The 27,721-nt window shown below is 38.1% G+C and overlaps 1 protein-coding gene and 1 long non-coding RNA gene across 2 annotated transcripts; both read left to right on the forward strand.

Annotated features, from left to right (window-relative positions):
- The first annotated feature begins 1,364 nt into the window (after positions 1-1,364).
- On the forward strand, positions 1,365-27,668 carry LOC141431474 (uncharacterized). Its single transcript, XR_012451725.1, has 2 exons — positions 1,365-1,606; positions 26,761-27,668. It is a non-coding gene; the product is annotated as an uncharacterized lncRNA (long non-coding RNA).
- Positions 13,656-22,548, forward strand: LOC141431470 (carboxypeptidase B-like). The gene is made up of 7 exons (XM_074092659.1): positions 13,656-13,769; positions 14,480-14,692; positions 15,053-15,143; positions 17,165-17,266; positions 18,781-18,996; positions 19,380-19,805; positions 20,446-22,548. Exons 1-7 carry the CDS (start codon positions 13,687-13,689, stop codon positions 20,608-20,610), a joined length of 1,296 nt encoding a protein of 431 aa, XP_073948760.1. The 5' UTR covers positions 13,656-13,686; the 3' UTR covers positions 20,611-22,548.
- Positions 27,669-27,721: the final 53 nt, after the last annotated feature.

Raw genomic sequence — 27,721 nt, forward strand, 5'->3', positions numbered from 1 at the left:
TCGAAAGTACAAAATACCGAAAGTACAAAAACCCGAAAGTAAAAAAAAGTTTGATATGTGCGAGCGAGCGAAGCGAGCGAGCAAGACGGTTCGAGGCAAAAAGCGACTTGGATAGGTTAGGTTCAGAAGGCTAAGGCGGGAGCGAAGCGGAGCGTAGCTCCCGCCTTAGCCTTCGATGTTAGGTTTTTTTTTATAGCAGCCCGGATAATATTGCTTCACAAATGATCTTTGCTGTTGAATCTTATCCAACCTACTTTCTTAGTGGCAGTTAAGTATCTTGCCTGCTATAAAAAAAAACCTAACATCGAAGGCTAAGGCGGGAACTACGCTCCGCTTCGCTTCTTTCCCGCCTTAGCCTTCTGAACCTAACCTATCCGAGTCGCTTCTGCTGCGAACCGTCTTGCTCGCTCGCTTTGCTCGCTCGCACAAATCTTTTCCTGCTATATTTGTTTCGTCTTTGGTATAACGGCAGTTTCGGTATTTTGATTTTCGATATATTGATTGTCGATTATTTTACTTGTAGTGATTATGACTGTTCGGCATTATGAGTTTTCGACCTTTCGAGTGTAGGTATTTTGATCTTCGGGATTGTAGTCTTCGGGTTTTAGGCTGCCGGTCAAATGTACTAACGGGATTTCAAACTTTCGGTCATATATCCATTCGACGTTTTAATATTCGGCCTTCCGTCCATAAGTCTTGTGAAATTCGGTCTTTCGTTTATCGGTATTATAATACATACCCCTGTCCAGCAGTGGTGTAGGGGTATCACGCAGCACGGATTGCTGAGGACCTGGGTTCGATTCCCAGTGCTGGTCTCTTTTTCTGGTTTTTCTGTGCATCCATGTTTCAGTTTGTATTTTCGATACAGATCTGTTCACTCACGAAGGAGCCCCTCCACATTTTTATAGTTGCAAACGTATCCGTACGACAAGTTTGTATGTGCGTAGCTCGAACGTGGCATTTTTTTGGTGTCCGTACCGTCAGTCACGCACACTAAGACAACGTGTTCGTACTAATGCACATTGATAAGCTGTGGAGGGGCGCTCCTTTGTGAGTGAACAGATCTGTGTAGCTGTGTGTGGAATCATTCACTTCAACTCTCGTGACACTATCTTATAGAGGTTATGGCGCCTAAAATAATGTACACATCTGGTCCTTTTGTACAAGCTTATTTTTACATAGTCTTACTATTACAAATAAAAAGGTGGCATATATTTGAATGTCTGAAACTTATTATTATTTACGCCGAACTTTAAACTTGCCGAAATTTAGTTCGGCGTGATTCTTTATAAGCCGAATGATTATTTACCCGAATATTACCTATTATCATCATCATCCCAGCCTATATACGTCCCACTGCTGGGCACAGGCCTCCTCTCAGAACAAGAGGGCTTGGGCTATAGTTCCCACGCGGGCCCAGTGCGGATTGGGAACTTCACACGCACCATTGAATTGCTTCGCAGGATTGTGCAGGTTTCCTCACGATGTTTTCCTTCACCGCAAAGCTCGTGGTAAATTTCAAATGCAATTCCGCACATGAATTTGGAAAAACTCAGAGGTGCGAGCCGGGGTTTGAACCCACGACCCTCTGCTTGAGAGGCGATAGGTCAAACCACTAGGCCACCACGGCTTACCGGCTTATATTACCTATATTAGCATAATATTAACATGGCCGAATGTTATTATGCATAATATTGTTTAGCATATAAATATATAATTTAGCCTAATTTTGATAGCCCCAATCCTGTTCAAATCTATGTCCGAAAATAAAGTAAGTATTTTTTCTTGATTAGTGTAAGACTTACACTGTACGTTATGGTAAATTTATATAAAAACGGTAAATGATAAAACAATTATGACTAGAAAAAATTGATTAAGAATTAGGTTAGGTTGAAATTGTGTTTGTAACGGGACGAACAGCCACCATAAAAAGGGGGGACGGCGGGGCACATAATCTACCCCCTTTTATAACCTGGATAGGTTCGTCATTTACCTTATGTTCCTCAGATTAAAAATAGAAGCCCCGCATTATAAAAATTACCTGGGCGAACCTCGACAATACGCGTTTTCCCAGAGATAAGACCAAATTAGATCGATTTGTCATCCCCGAAAACCCCCACATACCAAATTTCATCAAAATCGTTGTAGCCGTTTCCAAGATTCTGATTATACATAAATATAAGAATTGCTCGTTTAAAGGTATGAGTTACTAGCACCCACTTGTTACTTACTAATTTACAGAGGTAAAGTAGATTAGATTAGGAAATAAATTGGATTAAGTTAGTAAGCTTAGGTAATAAAAACAGAGCAGCTTTGAAGAAAACCGTCATTTCTGTTGTAATATTAAAGGACACTCATTATATTGTATCGGCAAAATTACATTAGTTATGCGAAAGTAACTTTCTGCGTAACTAATTTATGCGCAAGTCATTTTCTGCCTAAACAATATTCAGAATTCGCAAATTATGCGTAAAGCCTATTCGGCTTACATTGCTTATGCGTAAAAGAATTCTGCGTAATATAATTGTGCGTAAACAGATTATGCAAAATAGAATTATGTCATAAAAAAATATCCGTAAAAAAGAGGAACCAAAATAAAATTATCTCTGCTTCATGCCTTGTTTTACATTTGGATCAAATAACTTGTTTACGATCAGTATCAAACGTAAGTATCAAGGTAGTTCATGGAGGAAAAAAAACGGCCAAGTGCGAGTCGGACTCGCCCATGAAGGGTTCCGTAGCAGCAAGTAACAGGTTTACGATTTATGACGTATTAAAAAAAAACTATTAACTAGATCTCGTTCAAACCAATTTTCAGTGTAAATTTGCATCACGTATTTTTTTTAGTTTTAACACATTTTACCACTTTAGAAGTGTCTCTCGCGCAAACTATTCAGTTAAAAAAAATTATATTATAAACCTCAATATCATTTTTACCTATCCATAGACACCCCACACGTATGGGTTTGATGAAAAAAAATTTTTAGTTTCAGTTCTAAGTATGGGGAACCCCCAAAATGTATTGTTTTTTTTCTATTTTTTGTGAAAATCTTAGTGCGGTTCACAGAATACATCTACTTACCAAGTTTTAACAGTATAGTTCTTATAGTTTCGGAAAAAAGTGGCTGTGACATACGGACGGACAGACAGACAGACAGACACGACGAATCCATAAGGGTCCCGTTTTTTGCCATTTGGCTACGGAACCCTAAAAAACTGGATATCCCATGTTGTTGTTTTTAGCGGTGTTCTATGAGTGAGTAATACGAGATTTAACAACAAATTGTATATCACCTATAGATAGTACCACAAGAGTCCCACAGCTAAAAAGGAACTGATTGCACAAAAGTTGAATGCATGATTGTGAATGAGTCAATGTCAAAACCCAGCTGTCATTACACAAAATATAGCTGTGTGTGTAATCATTCACTTCAACTCTCGTGAAACAACCTATACCAATAATTATCTAAGGACTAGTAATAATGCTTACTAGTCTTTTCTAATCCTAGCGCGAGTACTCGGGCGTCAAAGCTCTGCTGAAGGCAACTGGAGAAACTGACATGAGCTTCTATGTGCTTCTATTCTATACATTTGAAATTTACCACGAGCTTTGCGGTGAAGGAAAACATCGTGAGGAAACCTGCACAAACTTGCGAAGCGATTCAATGGTGCGTGCGAAGTTCCCAATCCGCACTGGGCCCGCGTGGGAACTATGGCCCATGCCCTCTTGATCTGAGAGGAGGCCTGTGCCCAGCAGTGGGACGTATATAGGCTGGGATGATGATGATGAAGTCTACTTTATAATTTTAGTTTTAATTTGTATACTGTTGTAAACTTGTATGATTCATCATCATCATCATCATCCCAGCCTATATACGTCCCACTGCTGGGCACAGGCCTCCTCTCAGAACAAGAGGGCTTGGGCCATAGTTCCCACGCGGGCCCAGTGCGGATTGGGAACTTCGCACGCACCATTGAATCGCTTCGCAGGTTTGTGCAGGTTTCCTCACGATGTTTTCCTTCACCGCAAAGCTCGTGGTAAATTTCAAATGTAATTCCGCACATGAATTTCGAAAAACTCAGAGGTGCGAGCCGGGGTTCGAACCCACGACCCTCTGCTTGAGAGGCGATAGGTCAAACCACTAGGCCACCATGGCTTCTTGTTTTTAATAAATGAAATATTATTATAACAAATACTATTACAACTATCACTGTACTGTTACCCGAAGATAAAACGATCCGATTGGAAACCAATTCATGTATTACTTAAATAGCGTGCATCTAAAAAGACATTTTACCGTCAACACTGGTATGTAGATTGACTGTCCACATGGTCTCGTCAAATAGAGCATTAAAAAAAAGTGAAACAAATTTAGTACTTTTTTCGTGATGCTGCACAGAGAAGCATTCGACCCAGAAACTCGGTCAAAATTATTTCATACATTTATTTGAACGGAAATGGTCAATAAAGCTTATTTAAACGCTCGTTTGTGATACTATAAAGATATTATAAATGCGAAAGTGTGTGTGTGTATGTGTGTATTCAGAAAAAAATGTACCCGTTTTGCCTTTATTATCCTTAATTTTCCATACAAAGTTTATTAGTCAGTTTTGTGACGGTCCATACAACATGTATCTGGGGCACGGTAGTGCGCCCGCCAAGCCGAGCAAAACAAAAACAAAGGCACGGCCGTATCATACTTTTCTCGAAGCCATTCAGGCCATTTTCAACATTCTGTAATTTTGTTATGGGTAAAGCTAGAACCAGGTTTTGCAGGTGGTAGGACCTTGTGCAAGGTCCGCCCGGATTGCTACCACCATCTTGCTCGCTAATCCTGCCGTGAAGCAGCAGTGCTTGCACTGTTGTGTTTCGGCGTGGAGAGTAAGACAGCCGGTGAAATTACTGGCACTTGAGGTATCCCATCTTAGGCCTCTAGGTTGGCAACGCATCTGCAATCTCCCTGGTGTTGCGAGTGTCTATGGGCAGTGGTGATCTCTTACCATCAGGAGACCCACTTGCTCGTTTGCCATCCAGTCTAATAAAAAAAAAAAACCCTGAATTTTCAGGTACCTATACGGCCTAATCGGACTTATTGCGCGACTTGCAGCTTTTTACATGTAATGTTTTTGATGGGATACGGTTAACTACATCACAGGACTGGCAATTAGAAGTGGGACACTTTATTTGCTTAATCGATAGTGCTCGTGATTCTCTACTTTCGTATTTATAACATTAGGATGGATTATCTTTCTCAGGTTTTTTAAATAGCTATAAAATAATAAGAAAAAAACAAACACACTTACATCCATTAAAAATACAAACTGAAATAAAGATGCACAGAAAAAACAGAAAAATAAGACCATCACTGGGAATCGAACCCAGGTCCTCGGTAATCCGTACCGCGTGCTATACCGCTACACCACTGATGGTCAACGGTACCGACACGAATTTCCCCTATGCACCTCATATTTCAGCTTGTTTGTTTCTTACTTAGTCACTTAAGCAGTGACGCTAGCGACATCTATGCCGTAGCCCTCATCGAGAAACTTTTTTTCGGCACTCCATTGGAACTAACCGCTCACCCGGACAAGAGATATCGTTACTAAGCAATCAAATTAAAAAGTTTCTCGATGAGGGCTACGGCATAGATGTCGCTAGCGTCACTGCTTAAGTGACTAAGTAAGAAACAAACAAGCTGAAATATGAGGTGCATAGGGGAAATTCGTGTCGGTACCGTTGACCATCAGTGGTGTAGCGGTATAGCACGCGGTACGGATTACCGAGGACCTGGGTTCGATTCCCAGTGATGGTCTTATTTTTCTGTTTTTTCTGTGCATCTTTATTTCAGTTTGTATTTTCAATTTAGGTTTTACGGGATGACCGTAAAAGTAAAAATTTGGAATTGAAATAAAAAATACAAAAAGATTCCAAAAAACCAATCTTAACACTTACATCCTTCTAATATTATAAATAAGCAAGTTTGTAACTATGTTTCTTTGTTTGTTACCCCATCACGTCCAAACCGCTAAACATCTATCGGTATATAGATAGTTTGAGTCCCTAGGAAGGACATAGGATAGCTTTTATCCAGGAAAATTGCATAGTTCCCGTGGGGTACCTAGCGATAAATGAATTCTGCGCAGACTGAGTCCCGGGTAACGGCTAGTTTACGGCATTACTTGGCAAAAAGGAAAACTAATAAACCAGTAAAAAATAATATTTAATCAGTGCCTCCTCCTCCACTATCACAGCCGCCTCCGCTATCACAGCCGCCTCCGCTATCACAACCGCCTCCCGTATCACCGCCGCCGCTGTCACAACCTCCAGTATCACCACCTCCGCTGTCACAACCTCCAGTACCATCTGCGCCAACCCAATCTCCATTATTAATGTTATAAGGCCATATATTGTGATTATAAGCTCTAGTATTATAGGATTTCGTGTGATTACTTTCAATGTCTCTTCTCTTCTTATTTCCATCTTTCTCGATATTTTTACAGCAACTTCGGCATATGAAGTGTAAACACTGAAAAAATAAAATAGAAATTAGTTTTCTACAACAGGTATATTAGGTACAAAAAAAACTTACAGAACTATAAAATAATGTTTTACAATCTTATTTCTAGCCAAGCGAATTAGCTCGTTGAAGTGGCAATGGGCAGGCCATATAGCACAGAGAACAGATGGCCGTTGGAGCCGAAAAGTTCTCGAGTAGAGACCGCGGATCGGCAAGCGCAGCGTAGTACGTCCACCAACAAGATGGACGGATGACCTGGTTAAAGCCGCGGATTCACGGTGGATGCAGGCCGCTGCCAACCGAAGCGACTGGAGTTCTATGGGGAGGCCTATGTCCAACAGTGGACGTCCTACGGATGAGATGATGATGATGATGAATCTTATTTCTTCGTATAAATCCTTCCATTCTTCCTTGCTCATTTCTTCAGTATAAGATAAGCGACAGGAAACTGATAGCGGATAAACGCTTGTAGAACTAACTACCCAAATAATGTTTTTCCATCGTAGTTTTTCGGATAAGTTCGTTTTTAACCCCCGACGCAAAAAGAGAGGGGTATTAATAAGTTTGACCGCTATGTGTGTGTGCGTGTGTCTGTCTGTCTGTGGCACCGTAGCTCTTAAACGGGTGGACCGATTTGAATGCGTTTTTTTTCTAATTGATAGCAGGTTTTCTAGCGATGGTTCTTAAACATGTTTTATCAAAATATATTAAGAATTATAATTATTAATATTTGTAATTATATTATTAGGAAAAAATGACTTTCTGCCAAATTTCTTGCGGCGCATTCTTCTTGGCAATGATGGTCTTTTCGAAAGCGCTGGTAGTTTAAAAAATGACGTATAAAAGGGCCCATTGCGGCCTATTTACTGAATAAATGATTTGAAATTTTGAAAATCGGTTCAGCCGTTTTTGAGATATTGAACTTTGAAGTGACAAAGTTGAGGGTTTTCCAAATAAATACGAGCTTTGCCGACAAAATAACGATGGAAAAACATTACAATACATCTTCTAAAGTGATTCAACCGAAATTCACTCACTTTTGAACTAGTTTATTGAGAATTTCATAATTTAACATCGTCTGTGTTTACAAATACTTAAGCCTTACAAAGCCTTAAACAATTTAAATATAAAACTTACCGCAAGAGAAAGTAAAATCCCGCCAATACCTAATACTAAAATCACAAACCAAGGAAGTTGCATTTTGCAGATCTAAAATCACGTCAAACTAAATCAACAGTTACCAGTTTTAACGATAAACAAAGCGTTAATATATTATTTGGACTACATTTAAAAACAACAGGAGTATGCAAAATTTTCAAAAAGCTGGAGCACTGCTTGGTGGCGCAAGCGCGCAATGAATGACTTAAAAACAAACATTGGCGTCTATTGATAGCAACAAAGGTGCTACTACGAAATTCAAAAATCGAAGTTCGTATCGTACCTTCCCTCTCGCTCTCGTTTTAAATAATATAAGCGCCAGCGGGGCGGCAACACACGAAGTTCGAATTTTGAACTTCGTAGTAAAGGGCGATCGTAGTGGTTATGACGCCTACACAGCATCTGTTCCTTTCGCACACGCGTATCCGACAGAAAGGGACAAAACAAAGGTACATCCGAGGCGCGGTTAGGTTTTTCCACCTGCCAATGTTGCTGGCAAAACCAGTCTCACTCAATACGGAAAAACGGTTCCGTAACACAATTTCGAAATTCCGAAGTACAGTTGAGTTGAACTTGTGAGCAAAGATCAAAAATATCTGAACACGACTCTATTGTTAACAGCGTAGAGTCGTGTTCGGCTTCGGATATTTTTGATCAAATTTTTGCTCATAAGTTTATGAACTCGACTGTACATTATTCCAAAGACAAAACTCCGAAAATCAAAATTTATAAATATGAAATGGAATTCCTAAGGATGTTAGTCCTATTACACTCTAAATCGAATGATCTTTTTTCGAAAATCTATATTCCTGTGTGTGAAATGACTAGGTACCTTATGACAATTTCTTTGAAACTCAAAATACCTACGTACAAAAAGCCTTTTGATTATTCCTCGAAGATCATTACAAATACAAAGATCAGACAATAAAAAAATATAGGCCTTGACTAGATGTACGTAGATTTGCCTAGGTCAATTAAATTTATTAAAATCATAAACACAAAGTTCGAAGGTGAATTCATCTAGTGAATGTTTTACGTACAGAAATACCAATGCGTTGCGTGTAGATCTATTAGAGGAATTCCCGGTGACGTCATAGCTTCACCTACATTAGTAGATTATTGTCGTGGCCTGGAAGTAGGCAATTGCTGGCTGAGTATAAGCTCGTCCGTTTAACTAATACGAAGCCAGCAATTGCTATTCCAGCCGAGACTAATATAAAGCTTTTCTCAAAAATGGTGAATAATTCTGAAATAGAATAAACTTTTTCTCAAAATATATTATAACATTTAATTTTATTCCAATAGTTTTCTTATGCTTTCCCGCCTTTTTTTCATTAAAAATAAACTGCAGGTGTATTTTTCCACCGAAAACACCACAAGCTGTTTCAGACCCAATAAAAAAAGTCCGGAGTTCCAACAAAATATCTGATACCGGCCATTAGACTTGGCTGTATACGACTTATGCCAAAATTTCCATGGCCTTTTTAACTTAAAAAATGTAATGCAATTATGTAATGGCTAGTAATAATCCTTACTAATCTTAACGCAGGTGGGAATCACGAAATAAAAAACGTACTAAGATTTTTTTTTTCTCTATTTTATTATTCCCTCTTTATACTCCTTTGTGACTATTAATCATTACAACCTTCAAAGTCGGGAAAAGAACTGCAGCCATGATCAACTCTGATGTCATGGCCTCTTTCTTCTGCATAATTACCTTTCTGATGACGACGACTGACATCGAGCATTCCGTAATGATCCTCAGTATCTTGATGATCAGTATAGTCAAACGTCATACCGTTGATGACAATATCGTTAGAATTTTGATTCACACTATTTACATGAATTAGTATCCAATCGTATCGTTTTACCTTTCGACAGCAGAAATAGTAACACATAATTAAATTTGTTATAATTATTAAGATCTGAAATAAAAAAAGGAAAATTACTCACTTATTTTATACTCTTAGTTTAAGAGCTACGGTGCTACAGACAGACACATAGACAGCGGTGAAACTTATAACACTCCTCTTTTTGCGTCGGGGGTTAAAAATATTATAAAATTGTGGATGTGTGTGAGCGTGTGTGTATGCATAGGCTTGTTTCTTACATCACATCGAAAGGAGTTTACCGATTTAGATAAAATTTCGTAGCTAGGTAAACTAATTAATATCTTACCTGACCAATATTATAAATGTGGAATTTAGTTTGTTTCTTTGTTATTATGTGTATCATAAATGTATGCTGGATAAAGTTCTGACAGATAATGTTATACTAATTTAAGTTATACTTATTAACGTCATGCGTATAACTACATTATGCGTAGATATTATTATGAGTATTTTATTTTATGGGGATCTGCTGCAGACATTGAGTCAATTTTTATCTTACAAAAGAGAGCAATTAGAGCAGTTTATAATTTGAAGACGCGTGAATCTTTAAGATCTTGTTTTAAGGAAACAGATATCCTAACCCTGCCGTCGCTTTATGTTTTTGAAATAATCATGTATGTTAGGAAGAACATATGTGATTTTCCCACTAACGTCGATAAGCCAAAGGCTACTAGAAGCACAGGGAAGCTTAAAGTTCCATCTTACAGACTGGCTAAAACCAAAAAGTCTTTTCTGGGAAATTGCATACGTTTTTATAATAAAATTCCAAAAAATATTATAAATGAAACGGATACAAAATTCAGATCTATAATTGTCAAGAAGACATTAATATCAAAAGCGTATTATAAAGTTAATGATTATATCATGGACAGGGATATTTGGAAATAATTCCGATCCGCATTAGCGATCCCTTCAAATAGCGAACCTACTGTGTTAAAAATAAAGTTGTGTTAAATACTTGTGATGTATACATATCATTTAATAATATTGTAAATCTGTTTTAAAAAAAAATATATACCCCGTTGCGTTTCTTGCCGGATTCTTCTCAGCAGAGGTTTTTTCCGAACCGGTGGTAGATTTTTTTTTGACATTCATAAGTGCTTGTTATAGCCTAAATTGAATAAAGATATTTTGACTTTGACTTTGACTTTGAGTAGGTAGGTACTAAGCATTATGCGTTTTTAATGCCATGCCACTTCAACGTTAGGCGTTGTCGCGTTAGGACAGTTAATGTTATGTCAATTAAAGTAGATTCCAAACTGATATTGCTTTTAAAATTACCGACAGTTACAGTTTTAAATTCACGATTAAATTACATTATATATTTTTGCAATCCAGTAGACCATGATTAACGAAAATGAGCTCCAGACGAACTTCGTGTCTTGCCGTCCCGCTGTCGCTTACGTTATTTAATGTGAGAGTGAAAGGGACGGTACGGTACGAACTTCGGTTTTCGAATTTCATAGTAGCCCCCCAGTAGGTAAAACTATTACTAATTTATAATAAGACGTATTTGTTATGGAATTTAGATAGTGTAGACAAAATTTACTCGTGATCATAATGCACAAAACTGCGTCAATATCAGGAGGGGCTACAACGAAAATCGAAAATCGAAGTTCGTATCATACCGTCCCTCTCACTCCCGTATTATATATGTTATAAGCGTCAGCGAAATTCGAATTTTGCACTTCGTAGTATACATAGGGACTGATTAGTTATTTATAATGGCACTTTATTTATATACTTACCTAATTTCATTAATATTATTATATGTAAGTTTAAATTTCACGGCGCATTTAATTTTCTGGAAAGGATTAAGCATATTTTTAAAGTAATAAATAATAAATTAACGTACTTACGGCAGCACATAATGTGATAATCAACCAAAGCGGCAGTCCAATATCTTCCATCGCTGAATGAGTTATATTAAATTATAACCAAAACACGCTCGTTTTCCTGTAAATTTATAATTAAAATAAGAACCGATAAATATCCACTACGTTACAATGCGAAAGTCTGTGTGTGTGTGTTTGGTACTCTTGCAAGCTAAATCAGCTTGGTAGATTTAGATGGTATTAATATTATGAGTTAATTAGGTCATTGGCATGTTAATTTGCGTTGAAACCGCAGGCTGCTTACTATTTTTGGTTTGCAATAAAGTGTCATAGTATTGCTTTTTTTCAGGAAAAGTAATTCGGTGACATGATGATTCTCCTCCGGGTTGATGGGAAACGAAAGTATGACATTCGATTTTATGCAACTTAATAATGAACCAGTGTGATTGTTTCCCCTAGTTGGCAATAGAGAGCGCTGTACACTCTTACATAAGTTTCCTAATTTTTTAATTTTTTTTATTCGACTGGATGGCAAACGAGCAAGTGGGTCTCCTGATGGTAAGAGATCACCACCGCCCATAAACATCTGCAACACCCTGGTATTGCAGGCGCGTTGCCAACCTAGAGGCCTAAGATGGGATACCTTAGTCCCTTTCACAACAAGGAGATGCTCCATCCTATTCGAAAAGTGATCACGGTACAAACTTTTGGGGGAATCATGAAGGAAAAAGGGTTTACTAATATGTTGCTCAAAATCGAATATCATACTTTCGTTTCCCATAACAACCTGGAGCAGAATCATCATATCACCAAATTACTTTTTGTATATGTTTTTTCGCATATCTACTATCATTTCTCATAATTTTTTTTTAAGTAGCCTGTATAGTGTCCCACTGCTGGGCAAAAGCCTCTCCTCTTGACCTCCACAACTCTCGTTCTGACGCAATGTCAGGCCAGTCCTTTGCCTACGTGTCCAGATCGTCCCGCCATCTCCTTCTCGGTCTGCCTCGATGTCGCTGGCCGTTCTCCGGCACCCACCAAGTAACTGAGCGAGCCCTTGTACACAGACACTTAGACCTTGTGACAGACGTATCCAGCCCAGTCCCATTTTAGCTTAGCAGTCTTTTTCCCAACGTCGGTTATGCGTGTTTTTCAGCGCAGCGTGGTGTTCCGGATTATGTCCATCCGTTTCACACCTAATATGCTACGCTCTATCGCTCTTTGGCATAATTTTAAATCATAATATTAACATGACATAATATCGGTGAGAATAATTTTTATATGTCCGAATAGTTAATTATTACGCAGAAAGGTATATCTCGATAATATTTGAAGCGTTAAAAACACCCCAGTGTTGTTTTAATTGTAGTTCTATATTAACCTAACCTTTATAGGCAACAGTAAGATTCTGGCGCTTCGCCAGCCGCTGCCGCGGCACGCTCGCTTCGCTCGCTCGGCTCGCGCGCTGTTATGGCCGCAGTTCTAACCATACCCAACCTACTAATCTAGCTGCTATTCTGTTCTGTCGCTTCGCCTGCTGCTGTCACAGCACACTTACTTTGCTGGCCTTAATTTAACCTTAACCAACCTTGTGCAAGGTCCGCCCGGATTGCTACCACCATCTTGCTCGCTAATCCTGCCGTGAAGCGGCAGTGCTTGCACTGTTGTGTCTCGGCGTGGAGAGTAAGACAGCCGGTGAAATTACTGGCACGTGAGGTATCCCATCTTAGGCCTCTAGGTTGGCAACGCGTTGCAATACCCCTGGTGTTGCAGATGTTTATGGGCGGTGGTGGTCTCTTACCATCAGGAGACCCACTTGCTCGTTTGCCATCTAGTCGTATAAAAAAAATACGGCCTCAGGTTCTCTAACCTCTTCGCTATTCGGTCGCCATACCTATAGCAATTATTGACTTTTTCACTTTATTGGGCATAATATGCTGACACAAATTGGAAATATTGAATTTAGTAAAATTGAATTTTTGATGACCCTATTTCTGTGGTCAGACCTAACGAAACTGCAGTTAAAAAGTATAAAAACAAATGAATGAAAAAATCGATGTACTATATAAAACTACACATTTAATGGCGGTCTAAAAACGCGTGTATTCTTATCAGTGTTATCTAAAGTTCTAAAAAGCAATTTGATGAGGTATTTGTTACAAACAAGTTTGTTATAATCAAGGAAAATAATCAATACCGTAATCAGTATAATTTGTATAGATAATATTAATTCTATAAGCCGTCTAGAGATTATTTGTGAACATTCAGTTCAGGATAGCCACGATGGCAGTTCTCAAATTGTTCTCAATTTTCTGTGTTTTATTTGTTTCCTTCGTCAGTGCTGGGAAGCATGATATCTACTCCGGGTATGTCTTCATTTGTATAATTAACTACTACTACTTTTTTTACTATATTATTGGCGGTAATTTTGATATTAACTGATAGAACAGTTTAACTTAATAACTTTTAGAAGGATTCTTTCGCAAGGCAATGATATGTGAAAGACAAACTAAAACCATGACAATATTTATCCAAATAGTATTCATCTTACTCGATAATCTAGACGCCAGGCAGTAGTGCTAGCACTTCTGTTATCTGGTGTAAATAGTACGGAAGCTGGTGTTTTCATTACAAAGTATTCTTAACCTTCAAAGTGCCAGTTTCATGGTCTAGGGTTAAGAATTTCAGCGTTAACCTTAGATCGCCCTGGACCCTCCAAACATTTTGCCGTAGAAGCCCGCCTTAAGTCTTGTGAAGGTCCATGTAGTACTGAAGCATTAGTATAATTACCAGATTCTGTCTTAATTTTCCCGTTTTCTTAACGAGATGAACGAATAACTTGGTAAAGCCACGGGTTCATGGTGGATGCAGACCGCTTCTAACCGAAGCAACTGGAGCTCTATGGGGGAAGCCTATAGCTAAGTGGACATCATGTGGCTGATACGATGATGATGATGATGATGATCTTATAGTCAAAATACCACTTACGGGACTTATCACGCTAACACACACGAGTAATATTTACCTCGACGTTGATGATCTTGATGATGATTAATATGACCTTGATTTCGACCAGGTACACAGCCCACGGAGTGAAGCTTACCACCCAGTCGCACTTGCAATTGCTGGCAGAACTGAGCGAGTCTTTGAACCTGGACGAGTGGCAGCATGGCGCAGTTGGCCAGAGAGACGCTCTCTACATGGTCTCCCCGGAGAACAAGGCCAAGTTCCTTGAAGAGCTGGAAAAGAACAGTGTGGAGAACTATTTGCATCTCGAAGATGTGGCTACGTGAGTATTATAGTCCTGCGGACTAGTTGAACCAATATTGCGAGAGTTACGGGCAAGCGGTAGATATAAGAATTAATAAGCTTAAGTTGCGTTCTCAGCGGGAGGTAGCCTTTGTTCAGCAGTAGATATCTTTCGTCATAATGAAATTTTAATAGTAGTAGTAGTTTTTGATTATACCTAACGATGGTTATCCATTCCAGAGGAAGACGAATAACTAAAGTTGCGTCTCTCGGTCTGTAATTTCTAACTATTCTTTTTCTTTTTACCCGCGGAATCAAACCTGCTCATGTTACCTCTCCATTGGACTTTAGTCTGTACAGCCAGCTTTAAAATAATAAAATTGTTTTTAAATATTTGCAGAGCTCTAGAAGAACACGATGCTGTTATAGCTAGATACCAACAGAGCAGGTCTTCTAGGATGGTTTTCGAGAACTACCCTCGTTATGCTGAGGTGAGCACAATTTATAGTTTATTGTGTCTTAAGGGCGGTATGTGAGGAATTACGCACGAGATTATATTAGAAGCCCGAAGTCGAAGACTGAGGGCTTTAATGAGTCGTTGTTCATAATTCTAGTACCGCCCGTGCGACATACAATGTTTTTCATCACATTTGCGAGTAAAATTGTATATTTGTAAAAAAACTAATATTTTTACAAATTTGACGATACCTTAGGCTGCGCTCTTGGCAGCGCCAGTACCCCGCCGCCCTCCCCCTCCGCAGCATGTGCCTGACGTGTGTGCGCAGGTCCTCCTGCAGGTGCAGGTCGTGCAGCAGTAGTATTAGTACGCAGTTTTGCAGGTGGTAGGGCCTTGTGCAAGGTCCGCCCGGATTGCTACCACCATCTTGCTCGCTATTCCTGCCGTGAAGCAGCAGTGCTTGCACTGTTGTGTTTCGGCGTGGAGAGTAAGACAGCCGGTGAAATTACTGACACTTGAGGTATCCCATCTTAGGCTTCTAGGTTGGCAACGCATCTGCAATACCCCTGGTGTTGCAGATGTTTATGGGCGGTGGTAAGAGTACCATCAGGAGACCCACTTTCTCGTTTGCCATCCAGTCGAATAAAAAAAAAAGCACAATGACTCATGCAACCGACCAAGGGTTCCACGACAAAAACAAAAGGTCGCAGATTTTATTTGGGCGGTTGCAACAGAGGTATTTAGGCCGCCGAGGTATAAACGACACTGTTTACGAGGAAGTGTGATGAAAATTGATTAAAATATTTTCTGCATATCGTAGCTAAAAGGCTGTATTGTCTATCTAACACATGAACGATCGTGACCCCCTTGCAATATCTTATTCTATCCTTATCTTATACCGTTGGACAGAAAGAAATAGTAAATGTGATTGTGATTCTGCTTATTTGTGAACCATCTAACGTGATATTTCACCCAGGGTAGAAGCCTACCAGTATTTTTAGTTACAAATTAAATCGGTGGTAAATTAATTCATCAGGAAGTATTTACAACTTAACTTTCTTAGACTAAAAATAACTTTAATACAATACAATATTCTTGATTGATCACCAAAAGCAGTAGAGAGACATAACAAAAAAATGTAATTAAAAAATGAATAAAAATTTCATAAATATTTTTCTTACAGTTATTAATCTGTAAGATCTATATTCAAATACAAATCGTTTATTCTGTAAATATTTAGGCCGCTTTTACATGTTGAAAATACAAACTGAAATATAGATGCACAGAAAAACCAGAAAAATAAGACCATCACTGGGAATCGAACCCAGGTCCTCGGTATTCCGTACCGCGTGCTATACCGCTACACCACTGATGGTCAACGGTACCGACATGAATTTCCCCTATGCACCTCATATCTCAGCTTGTTTGTTTCTTATTTAGCCACTTAAGCAGTGACGCTAGCGACATCTATGCCGTAGTCCTCATCGAGAAACTTTTTCGGCACTCCATTGGAACTAACCGCTCACCCGGACAAGAGATATCGTTACTAAGCAATCAAATTAAGATTGGTTTTTTGAAATCTTTTTGTATTTTTTATTTCAATTCCAAATTTTTACTTTTACGGTCATCCCGTAAAACCTAAATTGAAAATATGTATTTTTTTTAACTTCCAGCCTTTTCGGAAAACCCACAATTGCCAAGAAGAATGCGCAGCAACAAACTTGGGATTTTTTTCAAAATCTGTAATTGCAAATACTTCTAAACTACAGTACCTATAAAATTAAAGAAAAAATGACATGAAAAAAAATTCAGGGATGTGAGGGTTCACTATAAGTTTATAAATATTCATAATAAATATTCAGTGCTAACAGAGCCACTCTCTTAAGCAATAAAATGAACGTAGGGTCATTTAAGATGATTATTCACTTAGAAATCTATCAATTAAAGATAACAATTTAATAATAGGTCTCGTTATTACTCACTTTTTAGGTATACAATGCTAGAAAAAGGTTTAAAAAACTTTATCATTACGACATGAAATTTTTATTTTTTTAGGTCGACGCCTACTTGGAAAGAATTGCAGCTGAATACCCTGACATCGTTACTCTGGTCAACGCTGGAAGTAGTTTCGAAAACCGGGCCATCAAGTACTTAAAGGTAATATTTTAGTTTAGTTTTCTGCTATTGCTTTTCGAACAGACCCTTGCTGTTATCCTCAGATGGATTTTACAGCATACCGGAGAGAGAGAGCTGCCAGACGGGCAGCTCAGCAAGGAAAAAATTTCCTTAGCATGCCGAATGCTCCTATTGAGTCGACCTTTCAAAGTTCTCAAAGATTCTCGAGTAGAGATCGCGGATCGGCAAGCGCAGCGCAGGACGTCCACCAACAAGATGGACGGATGACCTGGCTAATGTCGCGGGTTCACGGTGGATGCAAGCCGTTTCCAACCAAGGCAACTGGAGGTCTATTGGGGGAGGTCTATGTCCAACAGTGGCGTCCTATGGCTGATATGATGATGATAATGATGATGGTGACGATGAGTCGACCTCAGTCTTTGGACGCTACCTTCCTGGTTTTTGCAAGCAATCTGATTTTAGAAATTTGATTGCTACATCGTTTTAGAAAGAGTTTTTGACTTTACGTAAACTAAATATCTCCATTTCACCAGTCATGACTCATTCTTATCATCTACTCTGCTTGCACCTTATCTTAATCGTGCACTCAATTAACTACAATCGGAAGACTAATCCCAGTTTATTTGTAATTAATTAATATAATTAATTTATTCATATAATTACATCCATTATTGTTAGTAAAAAGCATACAAATAATTTATTAATCTATTGTGTTAGTAAAATTACAGTTAAATGGTTGGTTAGTTTAATGGTGTTTTCATGCGGTGTTATGCAATATTTCAATCCAAGTTATGCGACAATTAATACATAATTTAACTAATGCATTTGTTAAACTTGTTTTAAACTACTTTGACCGACAATGTCATCTTCACGCTAGCCTATCCACCTATTGCGGCAGCCAAATTATTGTGATTGCCGGAATTACTTTCATTATTATCATCATCATCTCAGTCTATTAACGCCCCACTGCTGGGCACAGGCCTCCTCTAAGAATGAGAGGACTTGGGCCGTAGTCCCCACGGGGGCAAAACATAATTGCTCTATAAAATTTTGAACCTAATTAAAGGATCCTTATCATGAAGACAGCCAAGCGAACAGCTTCTCTCAAGAAATTTGGCTAATGAAGTTTGCATAGTTCAGATCACTACTGTGACCCATAAACATTAATGTTCTAACTACGTTAGGCGATTGCCGGAACGATTTTCATGCGACAAATCTATAATATTAAGTTACTAACTTGAGGTTCTCTAGGTAGTCTATGTGTAATAATCATCACCGTTTAACCTCAGATTGTTACCAGAAAAATTTTCTTGCAGAAAATCTAATACATACTTAGGCTTTTTTGTAAAGTACAACCCTATACATTCAGTCAGAACTAGCCACTTTATTTTATGCTTCTAATTCACGAACCTGACAAGGAATAATGTTTACAACAAATCAAAACACATCGCTGACTCCAGGAGTAATCCGGCAGGCTGGTTGTCACCTTATCTTGCGAAAGCTTCCAAACAATCTAGTCATAATTTTGTTTTCAGATTTCGACTACAAATTTCACTGACACCTCCAAGCCCATCTACTACATGGATGCCATGATCCATTCTCGTGAATGGGTCACAACTCCCGTGGCTCTCTACAGCATTCATCGTCTGGTGGAAGACTTGCGTGAACAGGACCGCGATCTGCTTGAGACCATTGACTGGATCATACATCCTATAGTTAACCCTGATGGTTATGAATACACGCATACCAATGTGAGTATAGCTAGGGCCTCTAGATCATAATTTGTAACGCAGCGCTGCAGTAAGCGAATCATACGCAGCATCATGACTTGTTCTTCGGTGTTAACGCATACTGCGACGGAGCAAGAGATCATTCTAGACGTTTTTATGGAATATGTGTACGACAACGCATGCCACAACATAATGCGTTGTGACAAGAGACCCTGTTTAAGAGAAGAAGCGGAAAAACATAATGTATTTCTGAAGAGCAAGACCTTAGTTATTTCAGTTTAAATGTCAAAAGCTACTCAACAAATACTCGCCGTGGACACCTAATTCATTAAGTTTGACCACCTACTAAGTTTCTGGTAATATCTTTAAAATTTTCGAATAACCTGAATCCAATTTATAACCAGGTCCGCCTTTGGCGTCGCACGCGTTCCTACTACCCCGAAATCAGCGAAACCTGCTGGGGCATCGACGCCAACCGCAACTTTGACGTGTCCTTCAACACCGTCGGTGTCTCTTCCAACCCTTGCTCCGACGTCTACCCTGGTCACGAACCATTCTCCGAAGTCGAGTCTCGTATCGTCAGGGATATCATCCAAGAGCACTTAGACCGAATGCAACTGTACATGAACATCCATAGTCATGGTAACTGGGTGCTATATGGCTTTGGGAACGCGTCTCTGCCTGCCAATGTGGCTCAGATTCACCATGTCGGAGCGACAATGGGTGCTGAGATGGATGCTGTGAAGCTTCCTGAGGCAGGATACTATCTGGTCGGGAACAGCGCCCTGATTCTTTATGCGACGTCAGGCAGTGCGCAAGATTACGGACAGGTTCGGTTTATATTTATCTTTAACAGTTTTTAATGATTCTTATTGATATTTTTTGATTAACTTTAGTGAGCTGCCATATTAACAGTTATCACAGTATGTATGCCGTAGCAAAATCATCATCATTATAGCATGTCTTATATTTACCTATGCTAATTCGTATGTGACATTAACGAATGCAAAATATTTCAACTAAATACAGTACCGAAGGAAACCCTGGTGTTATATTTTTATGGCAGTGTGGTGTGTACTTAACTTGATAAGAAATTCTTAACTGTATTTACATAATAATAATCTTGAGTCTTTACTATACATTTTTTTTGCAATCACCAACATTTCAATAATTCATCATTAGCAATCAAAATATTTATAAAACTTTTGACTAAGTGTTTGCTTTGATTGACTTGTAATCATCTACAAGTATTTTTAACACTTTAAACACTTCTCTGTATTAAAGATATCTAAACTACCAATTTGAACAGAATGTTCTAACCTATAACCGACATATTTTGACTATCTGAATTGGAAACAAGTTGACAATCACAAACAGTTAAAATTTGCTAAGACGTAGGTATATTCAAAATTGTGTACACTGCATTCCTATTTTACTTTCAACTTTCTCTATCGCCTTCTCTGTCCCCAGGATGTCGGCGTCCCATTCTCCTACACCCTGGAGCTGCCAGGCTACGGGCAGGACTTCCGTGTGCCACCCCAGTACATCGACCACATCAACGCTGAGACTTGGCGCGGTCTGGCCGCCACTGCACGCCTCGCCCGGGTCTACTATAATGCCCGCAACGCCAACTAAGACCAAATTCTATTAGCAGACAACTAAAAGAAGAAGATAGAAGATTTATTTGCATTGAATAAGTAGTTACATCAAATGTCATTAGATGGTAATGAGACAAAAGATTGTTTATCCTTCTATTTGTAAAATTTTCTTATACTATCATGCAATACATTTTCTGAAACAAAAATCAACTGTACTGGAAACTTCCTTGCGACAGAAAATCCCTTACATTGTAGTATATCTTTTCCAATAGTATATGCATTAACTTCTTTTTAAATACATTCAGGGGTAGCTCCCGTATGCTTTTCGGTAGCTTTTAAAAATTTCATATACATGGCAAAGCTATGTTTTCTATTATAATGCTGTCCTATATTGTTTGATTAGTCCTTGATTGTTATAATTGTCATACGTCATTTCAATCGATTTTTCTCGCATTTTACGATTCCTGTTTATAACTGATTGACTTTTTATGTGTCATCAACATAATTACTAAATCCCATCACGATGGCCATCACGCTTCGGGATGTTGTCGCTGTCTGGGTAGATTTCCGCGCCACCATGCTCTGAATGATATCATCCGGAGTCCGGAGGGCTTTAATATCCGCCAATATCCCATGCGTACTGGAGCCGCCGGGTGTCTGTCGCACCGGTGGGAAAAGGCCGGATGGACTGACTTTGATGCCGTGGCAGAGGGGAAGGTGCTTGCTTTGGAATGCCACATACGTCAGCACATTTGCAGCTTCACACCTTAGCCGAACGATGCTGACAGCCGGTGCTGCGGCAGAATTTGCTGCTGCCAGAAAGCGCGAGAAATATTCGGCCCTGGAGGAAAATTATTATTTTATTCCACTGGCTTTTGAGACAACGGGGTGCTGGGGGTCGGAGGCCTTTGTTAAGGAGGTAGGGCGTCGTATCAGCGAGAAATGTTCTGATGGTCGTGCGGGTGCTTTTCTTTCGCAAAGGTTGTCCATCCCTATTCAGCGTGGTAACGCGGCAAGTGTGATGGGCACTTTTGCGCCCGGGGCAACTCGAGAGGGGCTTTTTGACTTCACTTAGATATTTTTAGGTGACAGAGAGTGATATTTTATTATTATTTTAATGTCATTTGTAATTGGACTGTAACGCATTAGAATTTAATTTTATATGACATTTAGCATAAATTTATTATTTATTTGATTATAAATTTTGATTGTGATTTAATTTCTGGTTTTCACATGTTGTATTTTATATTATTTAATAGATGTTTGAATTGTAATTAAATGATTACTAAATATTAAATAATTATCCTAGGCTTAAAATACCTACATAAAAAACTGAAAATAATAGTACATTGTACAACAAGAGCATAAAACGAGCCATTTTACCCGAGACGTTCATATAGCAACCGACCCGACACGTCGAGGGGAAAATGGGTTTAATCCTCGAGTTTTACACTCTGCTTTTCACTTCGATGGCGAGGAAATGAAATATCAACAGTGTAAACAATTTTTTCACTTACTATGTACCTTTTATTGTTCATGCATCATTATGTCCTAGAGACAGAGTACAGTAGTCTCAAGGGCATTTCCCGCACAAAAAAGTTAAGGACTAATGTAGCCTCTATGACGCGTGACGAGTTCATTTATTTTTAGTTTTATATAAATTAAAAATTATTAAAAAATATATGTAGAAACTTCTTTGTTTGTGGCTGTTTACACCTGATGGCCTTGGTCTTAGATGAAGATTTTACTTTATGCACTAGAGCATAAAAAGTCATTTTATGTCGCCTAGATCCAGCATAAATACGAGCATGAGAAGTGACAAACAAATTTTAAGTACTTATCAAAAGGAGAACCTTTAGGCAAAGATGTAAGCAGGCGTTCCCTCTGCAAATTATCAAGTTAGGCACATTCAATTTTTTAATACAACATAAAAATATTTATTTTCTAAATTAAAATATGTACTTAATTAACAAATTATTTATCTTTCATTTATTTACTAGTCTAATTATTTTACTTCGATGATGCAAGAGAACTAAAGCCTAAAGTCCTCTAGTTTTGTTAGTATGTGTTGTGCCTAGCAGATAATGATAATGTCTAAACTATTTGGGACGAAAAATTAAAAATGCATTATTATGAAAAAACCTCGACTTTTCTCGAAATTTTCAATAGGTATGCCTCTTGCATTGTTCTGTTCTATTACATTCGTATTTCATTTATCTTAAATTGGGTCACCAACCAAATGGTAATTATTATCATTGTCGTACATATAAAAAGGCATTCACCTATTAAAATGCCCATTTAAACGAATAGAGACTATTTATCAATGGAAATAAAGCAGTGTTTGGCCTAGCATAGATGGGTGACGACCCAACCTGTTATCGCCACCTTGCTATCCGAGTAGTTTGACAAATATTCGCGACGTTGCCGCTCCGTGCAAAACGATCGCGCCACAAACTGATCAATGCGTGCGGACAAAACAGGAACTAAAAAAAAGCCACAAGCACTATTTAGACATTCGTACGTGAGTAGCGACACAGCCAACTGCTAATATAACTTTGTACCGCACGCGCATTTCTGGAGTGAGTCAACACGAGCACAGTGTCATTCTGTGTCTAGTTTCGCTTGAAATACGACGCGTGCGCGTGGTAGTTGGAAAACGAGAGTGTTCAGATTGTAGTACTGCGCACGCGATTCTACAAAGTGTTTATGTTTTTTTGAGTTCTCGTCTAATTCATAGTTTTTGTGGCCATGTTCCTTACATTCGAAGTAATCGCCACCTTTGGGGTGTCAGCTGTGAGTACAAGTTTGTTTGATTTGTTAAATTATTGAGTAATAATGACATTGGCCTTCTGCAATAATCAGTCACTATGTCATACATGTATTTAAGATATTATGTATGTAGGTAGAGGAAATGTATTGTTTGTTTGGGACGAGTGGAAAATAAAATTTATGGTTAGTAAACACGAATTGACCTAAGTAGGTACTTAAATAGGTACTTAGGTACTCAAATTACTACATATAACTAGATAATAAGTATAAAGACTTTCTCCCGAGATAGAATGGGCTCGTAAAAGGATATTAAATATTTCTAACTTTGAACGCGTGTTGAATAAATAACTTTATCGAGTTAAAAAAATAAAGTTAAGTACTTAACTGACTTATAATAAGTAAGGCTAAGTGATACGGTATACAGAGTGGTTCATTTAGATCGGTCAGTATGGGAAAGTCTAAAACCATAAGACATACGAAGATCTGTTCTTAGGAACATAAATAAAATAAAAATAAATAAAATAAACCATGTCATCGATTTTAGTAACAATTTGCATTTATACATTTAAAAAAAACTTGTACCCAGTACGGGAATCGAACCCGGTCATTTTTTAAATTACTAAATTAAAGACCCACCCGGTATAATAATGTACAATAATACATTATTAAAAGATAAAGAGTATAATAATATTCACTAACAAACTGTTTTACAGATTAGCTTCATTTAATTATAATGTAAGTACTTAGCTATTTGTTGATTGTGATAAATAAATATAAAAAATACTATTTATCACAGAATAACTGACTAAATAATTAGTTTTTTTTTTGCTGACTGTACTTATTGCATTGCTGTACTAACTTACCTAATTAATATTAAGTACCTTAATGTCATTATGATTTCTGCATCATGAGTTTCAACCATAAAGGTGTGTATGTAGTGAACACTTTATTGTATATAAAACACAAAATAATACAAAACATAACACAAAACAAAAGAGTACAATGGCGAACTTATCCCTAAAGGGGGTCATTGCAATAAGTAAACTCCTAATATTTTTTTTGTGGTTTTGACCTTCCCCTCTCCCTTGTCAGTAAAAGGAGGTTGTCAGTAAAGTTCTAACCTCCCTGAACTGACGTTAGCAATGGCTTTACACAATGCTTTAACCTATTAACCCTTAAATTGAGAATATTGAAAAGTTCATGATTCAAACCTCGTCGTTTCTTAGAATCCGAAAAATTCTCCAAAAAAATTAAGTACCAAAATATAGTCTTGAATCATGTTCACTGTGGCAGTCACTTTTAAGGGTTACCTGACTGCAAGGAGGTTTATGTTTCTATCCACATTTAAAGCAGTTTTTCAAGTCTAGAAAAATAAGAAATTGACAGACTAAACACAGAGTTTTGATGCACGTTTCACTTTTCATTTTGATGATAATTATAATCACCAGCAGATCCACTATCCCTTTTTAAAAGATCCCGTTTTGTTGCTTACGTACCTACTCCTTAAATTACTCTATTATGACGGACTAATCTAGCATCTCTCTGCATCAAAAGTATAGGTTAGTGCCACGGGAGTTGAAATGAATGATCAAACACAAACTACATGAAGAACATAAAAGGATAATGAATGAAAGGAAGAAGGAATGAAAGAAAGATAAATTTATTTTGGCTTCATAAGTACCACCAAGTAATAAGACTAAAACTAGCACTAATACTTAGTAACTTGGTGACACGACAGGATACCAAAAAGGGTCTCCACTCAGCATGGTGTTACCACGCGTTATGTGCAGTAACGCTGGTTTGCTGTTGATTCCTTTGCCCCAGTCAGACTAAGAAAAAATAAATAAAACAATACACAAGGAAGAAGTGACGTGACTCAGTGAAAAAAAAAACACTGCTTTCGTGGCAATAAATAACCTTAAAAACATTTGCTTGATGCGATGCGATGTCTCAGACAAAAGGAACCGGCTGGCAAAAAATACAATTGATTACACCATTTACATATTATTTATATATTAATGAAATGAATGAGTGAATGTCAAAATTCCGCTGTCATTACATGACATGTTCTTGTGCGCGTGACCTCAACTCTAGTAGCATTACCATTACATGAGTTGAATATTTCTCTGTTTCTCGTTTCAGGTGATATCTTTTGCCATCTCCTCGGCAATACTGCTCCTAGTGGCAGCCAAGAAAGGGATGCTGTGTGCGGGAAGACCCGCGAAGCAGGGCGCCGACAACCTCAACTCTGTACCCCTCATGCCACCTACACCTAAGGACGTTTTGGCGGGCGAAGAAACACCTCTACAATCCTCACAACCCTCATAAACTACTTAGGTTTAAGTAGCCGTAAATGTTAACTTTGGTCTCCATCTTACGTTAAATAGGTTAACACAATGGTTTTAATTAAAAATTTATCAAGTCATAACCTACCATAGTAATAAAAGAAAGAAAACAAAACACGAATTGAATCTGAAGCAGCTTGAATTTATAAGTTATTTTATCTATCATCATTTTCCGTTCACTGCTGGACATGAGCCTCTCCTTCTTTGGGTTAAGTCACTATATTATGTAGGTACATCAGATTCCTATCCTAATTTCACCAAATTATCAGTCTACCTTATAGAAGCTTGTCCACGCTGTATCTTTCGATATATTGCCGGCACATAGTCCCACCGACCATCAGTTTTTCGAACAATAAGTCCTACCACTTAAGTTTATCAACTCTTTGGACTATGTTGATTACTCCGGTTCTACGGATCACCTCATTTGTGATTAGATCTAGCAGAGAAAATCAGAACATTAACCCTCTGCGTGTGACTGAGCCTTCTTATAAGACCAATGCCAAGCGAAGAAGTGGTAATTAAATGTCAAAATATCAGGATCAGAATGGAAAAACTTGGCATCTGGAAAAATCGTTCACGATTTTCACACTACGAGTATAATCATTTGAATGAACCATCACATCACACATACTTCGGTATTGTCGCAATCTATGCCTACGAGGGCGATTTTACTACTAGATCGCTCGCATGTTTCATAGAACGGATATTCGAACGACTTTTTTAGTGTCTCGTTCATTCTTACATAATTATTTTTTTCGTGTATTACTTAACCTTTTTATTTTTTTCTCACATTCATCATCATCATCATCATCCAGCCTATATACGTCCCACTGCTGGGCACAGGCCTCTCTCAGAACAAGAGGGCATCATAGTTCCCACGCGGGCCCAGTGCGGATTGGGAACTTCACACACACCATTGAATTGCTTCGCAGGTTTGTGCAGGTTTCCTCACGATGTTTTCTTCACCGCAAAGCTCGTGGTAAATTTCGCATGTAACTCCGCACATGAATTTTGAAAAACTCAGAGGTGCGAGCCGGGGTTTGAACCACGACCCTTTGCTTGAGAGGCGATAGGTCAAACCACTAGGCCACCACGGCTTCACTAGGCCACCACGGCTTCCCTTCCTTTTCTCACATTGCCTTTACTATATTATGTTTGTTATATATTGTACACTACACATGTCATGCTGTCATAACTGCACTTCGTTCTGATGTATTCTATTCTATCTGTGTAAGTAATTGTATAACTATAACTATTATGTCGCATAAACGAATCTGCGGACCGCGGACTCTGCGGTGCACATTTTGGTAGCAGAGGAGCAAGTGTTATATTATGTAGTTTTACTATATGTAAGTGGTTTATTATGATTATGAATCAAAATGATTGACTGCATTTGGTGTGAACAATTTATTTTTTATTTTTATAAAGAATTTAATTCATTACTTTACATTGAAATAATTTACGAAATATTTAATTCATTAATGCTGATGATGACTAATGCTCTTACATTCAGTTTTGTAAATTATCGTTTTATATTAAGTACAAAATGTGTTTAAATGTATCGTGTACAGATCTGTTAAAGCCAATATATAATTATAATATGATCTAATGATAAACCGTCCTCAAGTTTTGTTTGTTTGATAATGCGTAGGTACGCAATAAAAAACCAATCTCAATATATATTTTGTATACGTTTAGCTATAAATTATTACAACAATGTTGTAGGCCATATTTCATGTCTTTACAAATCTAATTTCACTCAACTGATACATTTTATATTAGTATCTTTTTCCATTCGAAAGTGACCAACTTCGAAAACAAACCATGTTCTCAATAAAATTCATTTGTTATTTTTTGTAAGCTTGTGTCTCATATAACCGCAACTATTAGAATTAAGTCAAAATTGTGATCAAAACGTGCCTCGGTGTTAATATTAAGTATTGACTAATTAAGAAAAAATTAAATTAACCAACGAACTGAACAGATTTTTGCTACCAACCACAAACCCTTGGGATCACAACCTCGATCAAGCAA

Source organism: Choristoneura fumiferana, chromosome 9 (genome assembly GCF_025370935.1).
Source record: "Choristoneura fumiferana chromosome 9, NRCan_CFum_1, whole genome shotgun sequence".
NCBI classification, from domain to species: Eukaryota; Metazoa; Arthropoda; class Insecta; order Lepidoptera; family Tortricidae; genus Choristoneura; species Choristoneura fumiferana.

What these genes read in the sequence shown, in the direction of transcription:
- LOC141431470 (XM_074092659.1), top strand. Translation starts at nt 13,687, where the DNA reads ATGGCAGTTCTCAAATTGTTCTCAATTTTCTGTGTTTTATTTGTTTCC. An exon ending in AAGCATGATATCTACTCCGG is followed by an intron (nt 13,770 to 14,479) that starts GTATGTCTTCAT and finishes GATTTCGACCAG; the next exon opens with GTACACAGCCCACGGAGTGA. An exon ending in CATCTCGAAGATGTGGCTAC is followed by an intron (nt 14,693 to 15,052) that starts GTGAGTATTATA and finishes AAATATTTGCAG; the next exon opens with AGCTCTAGAAGAACACGATG.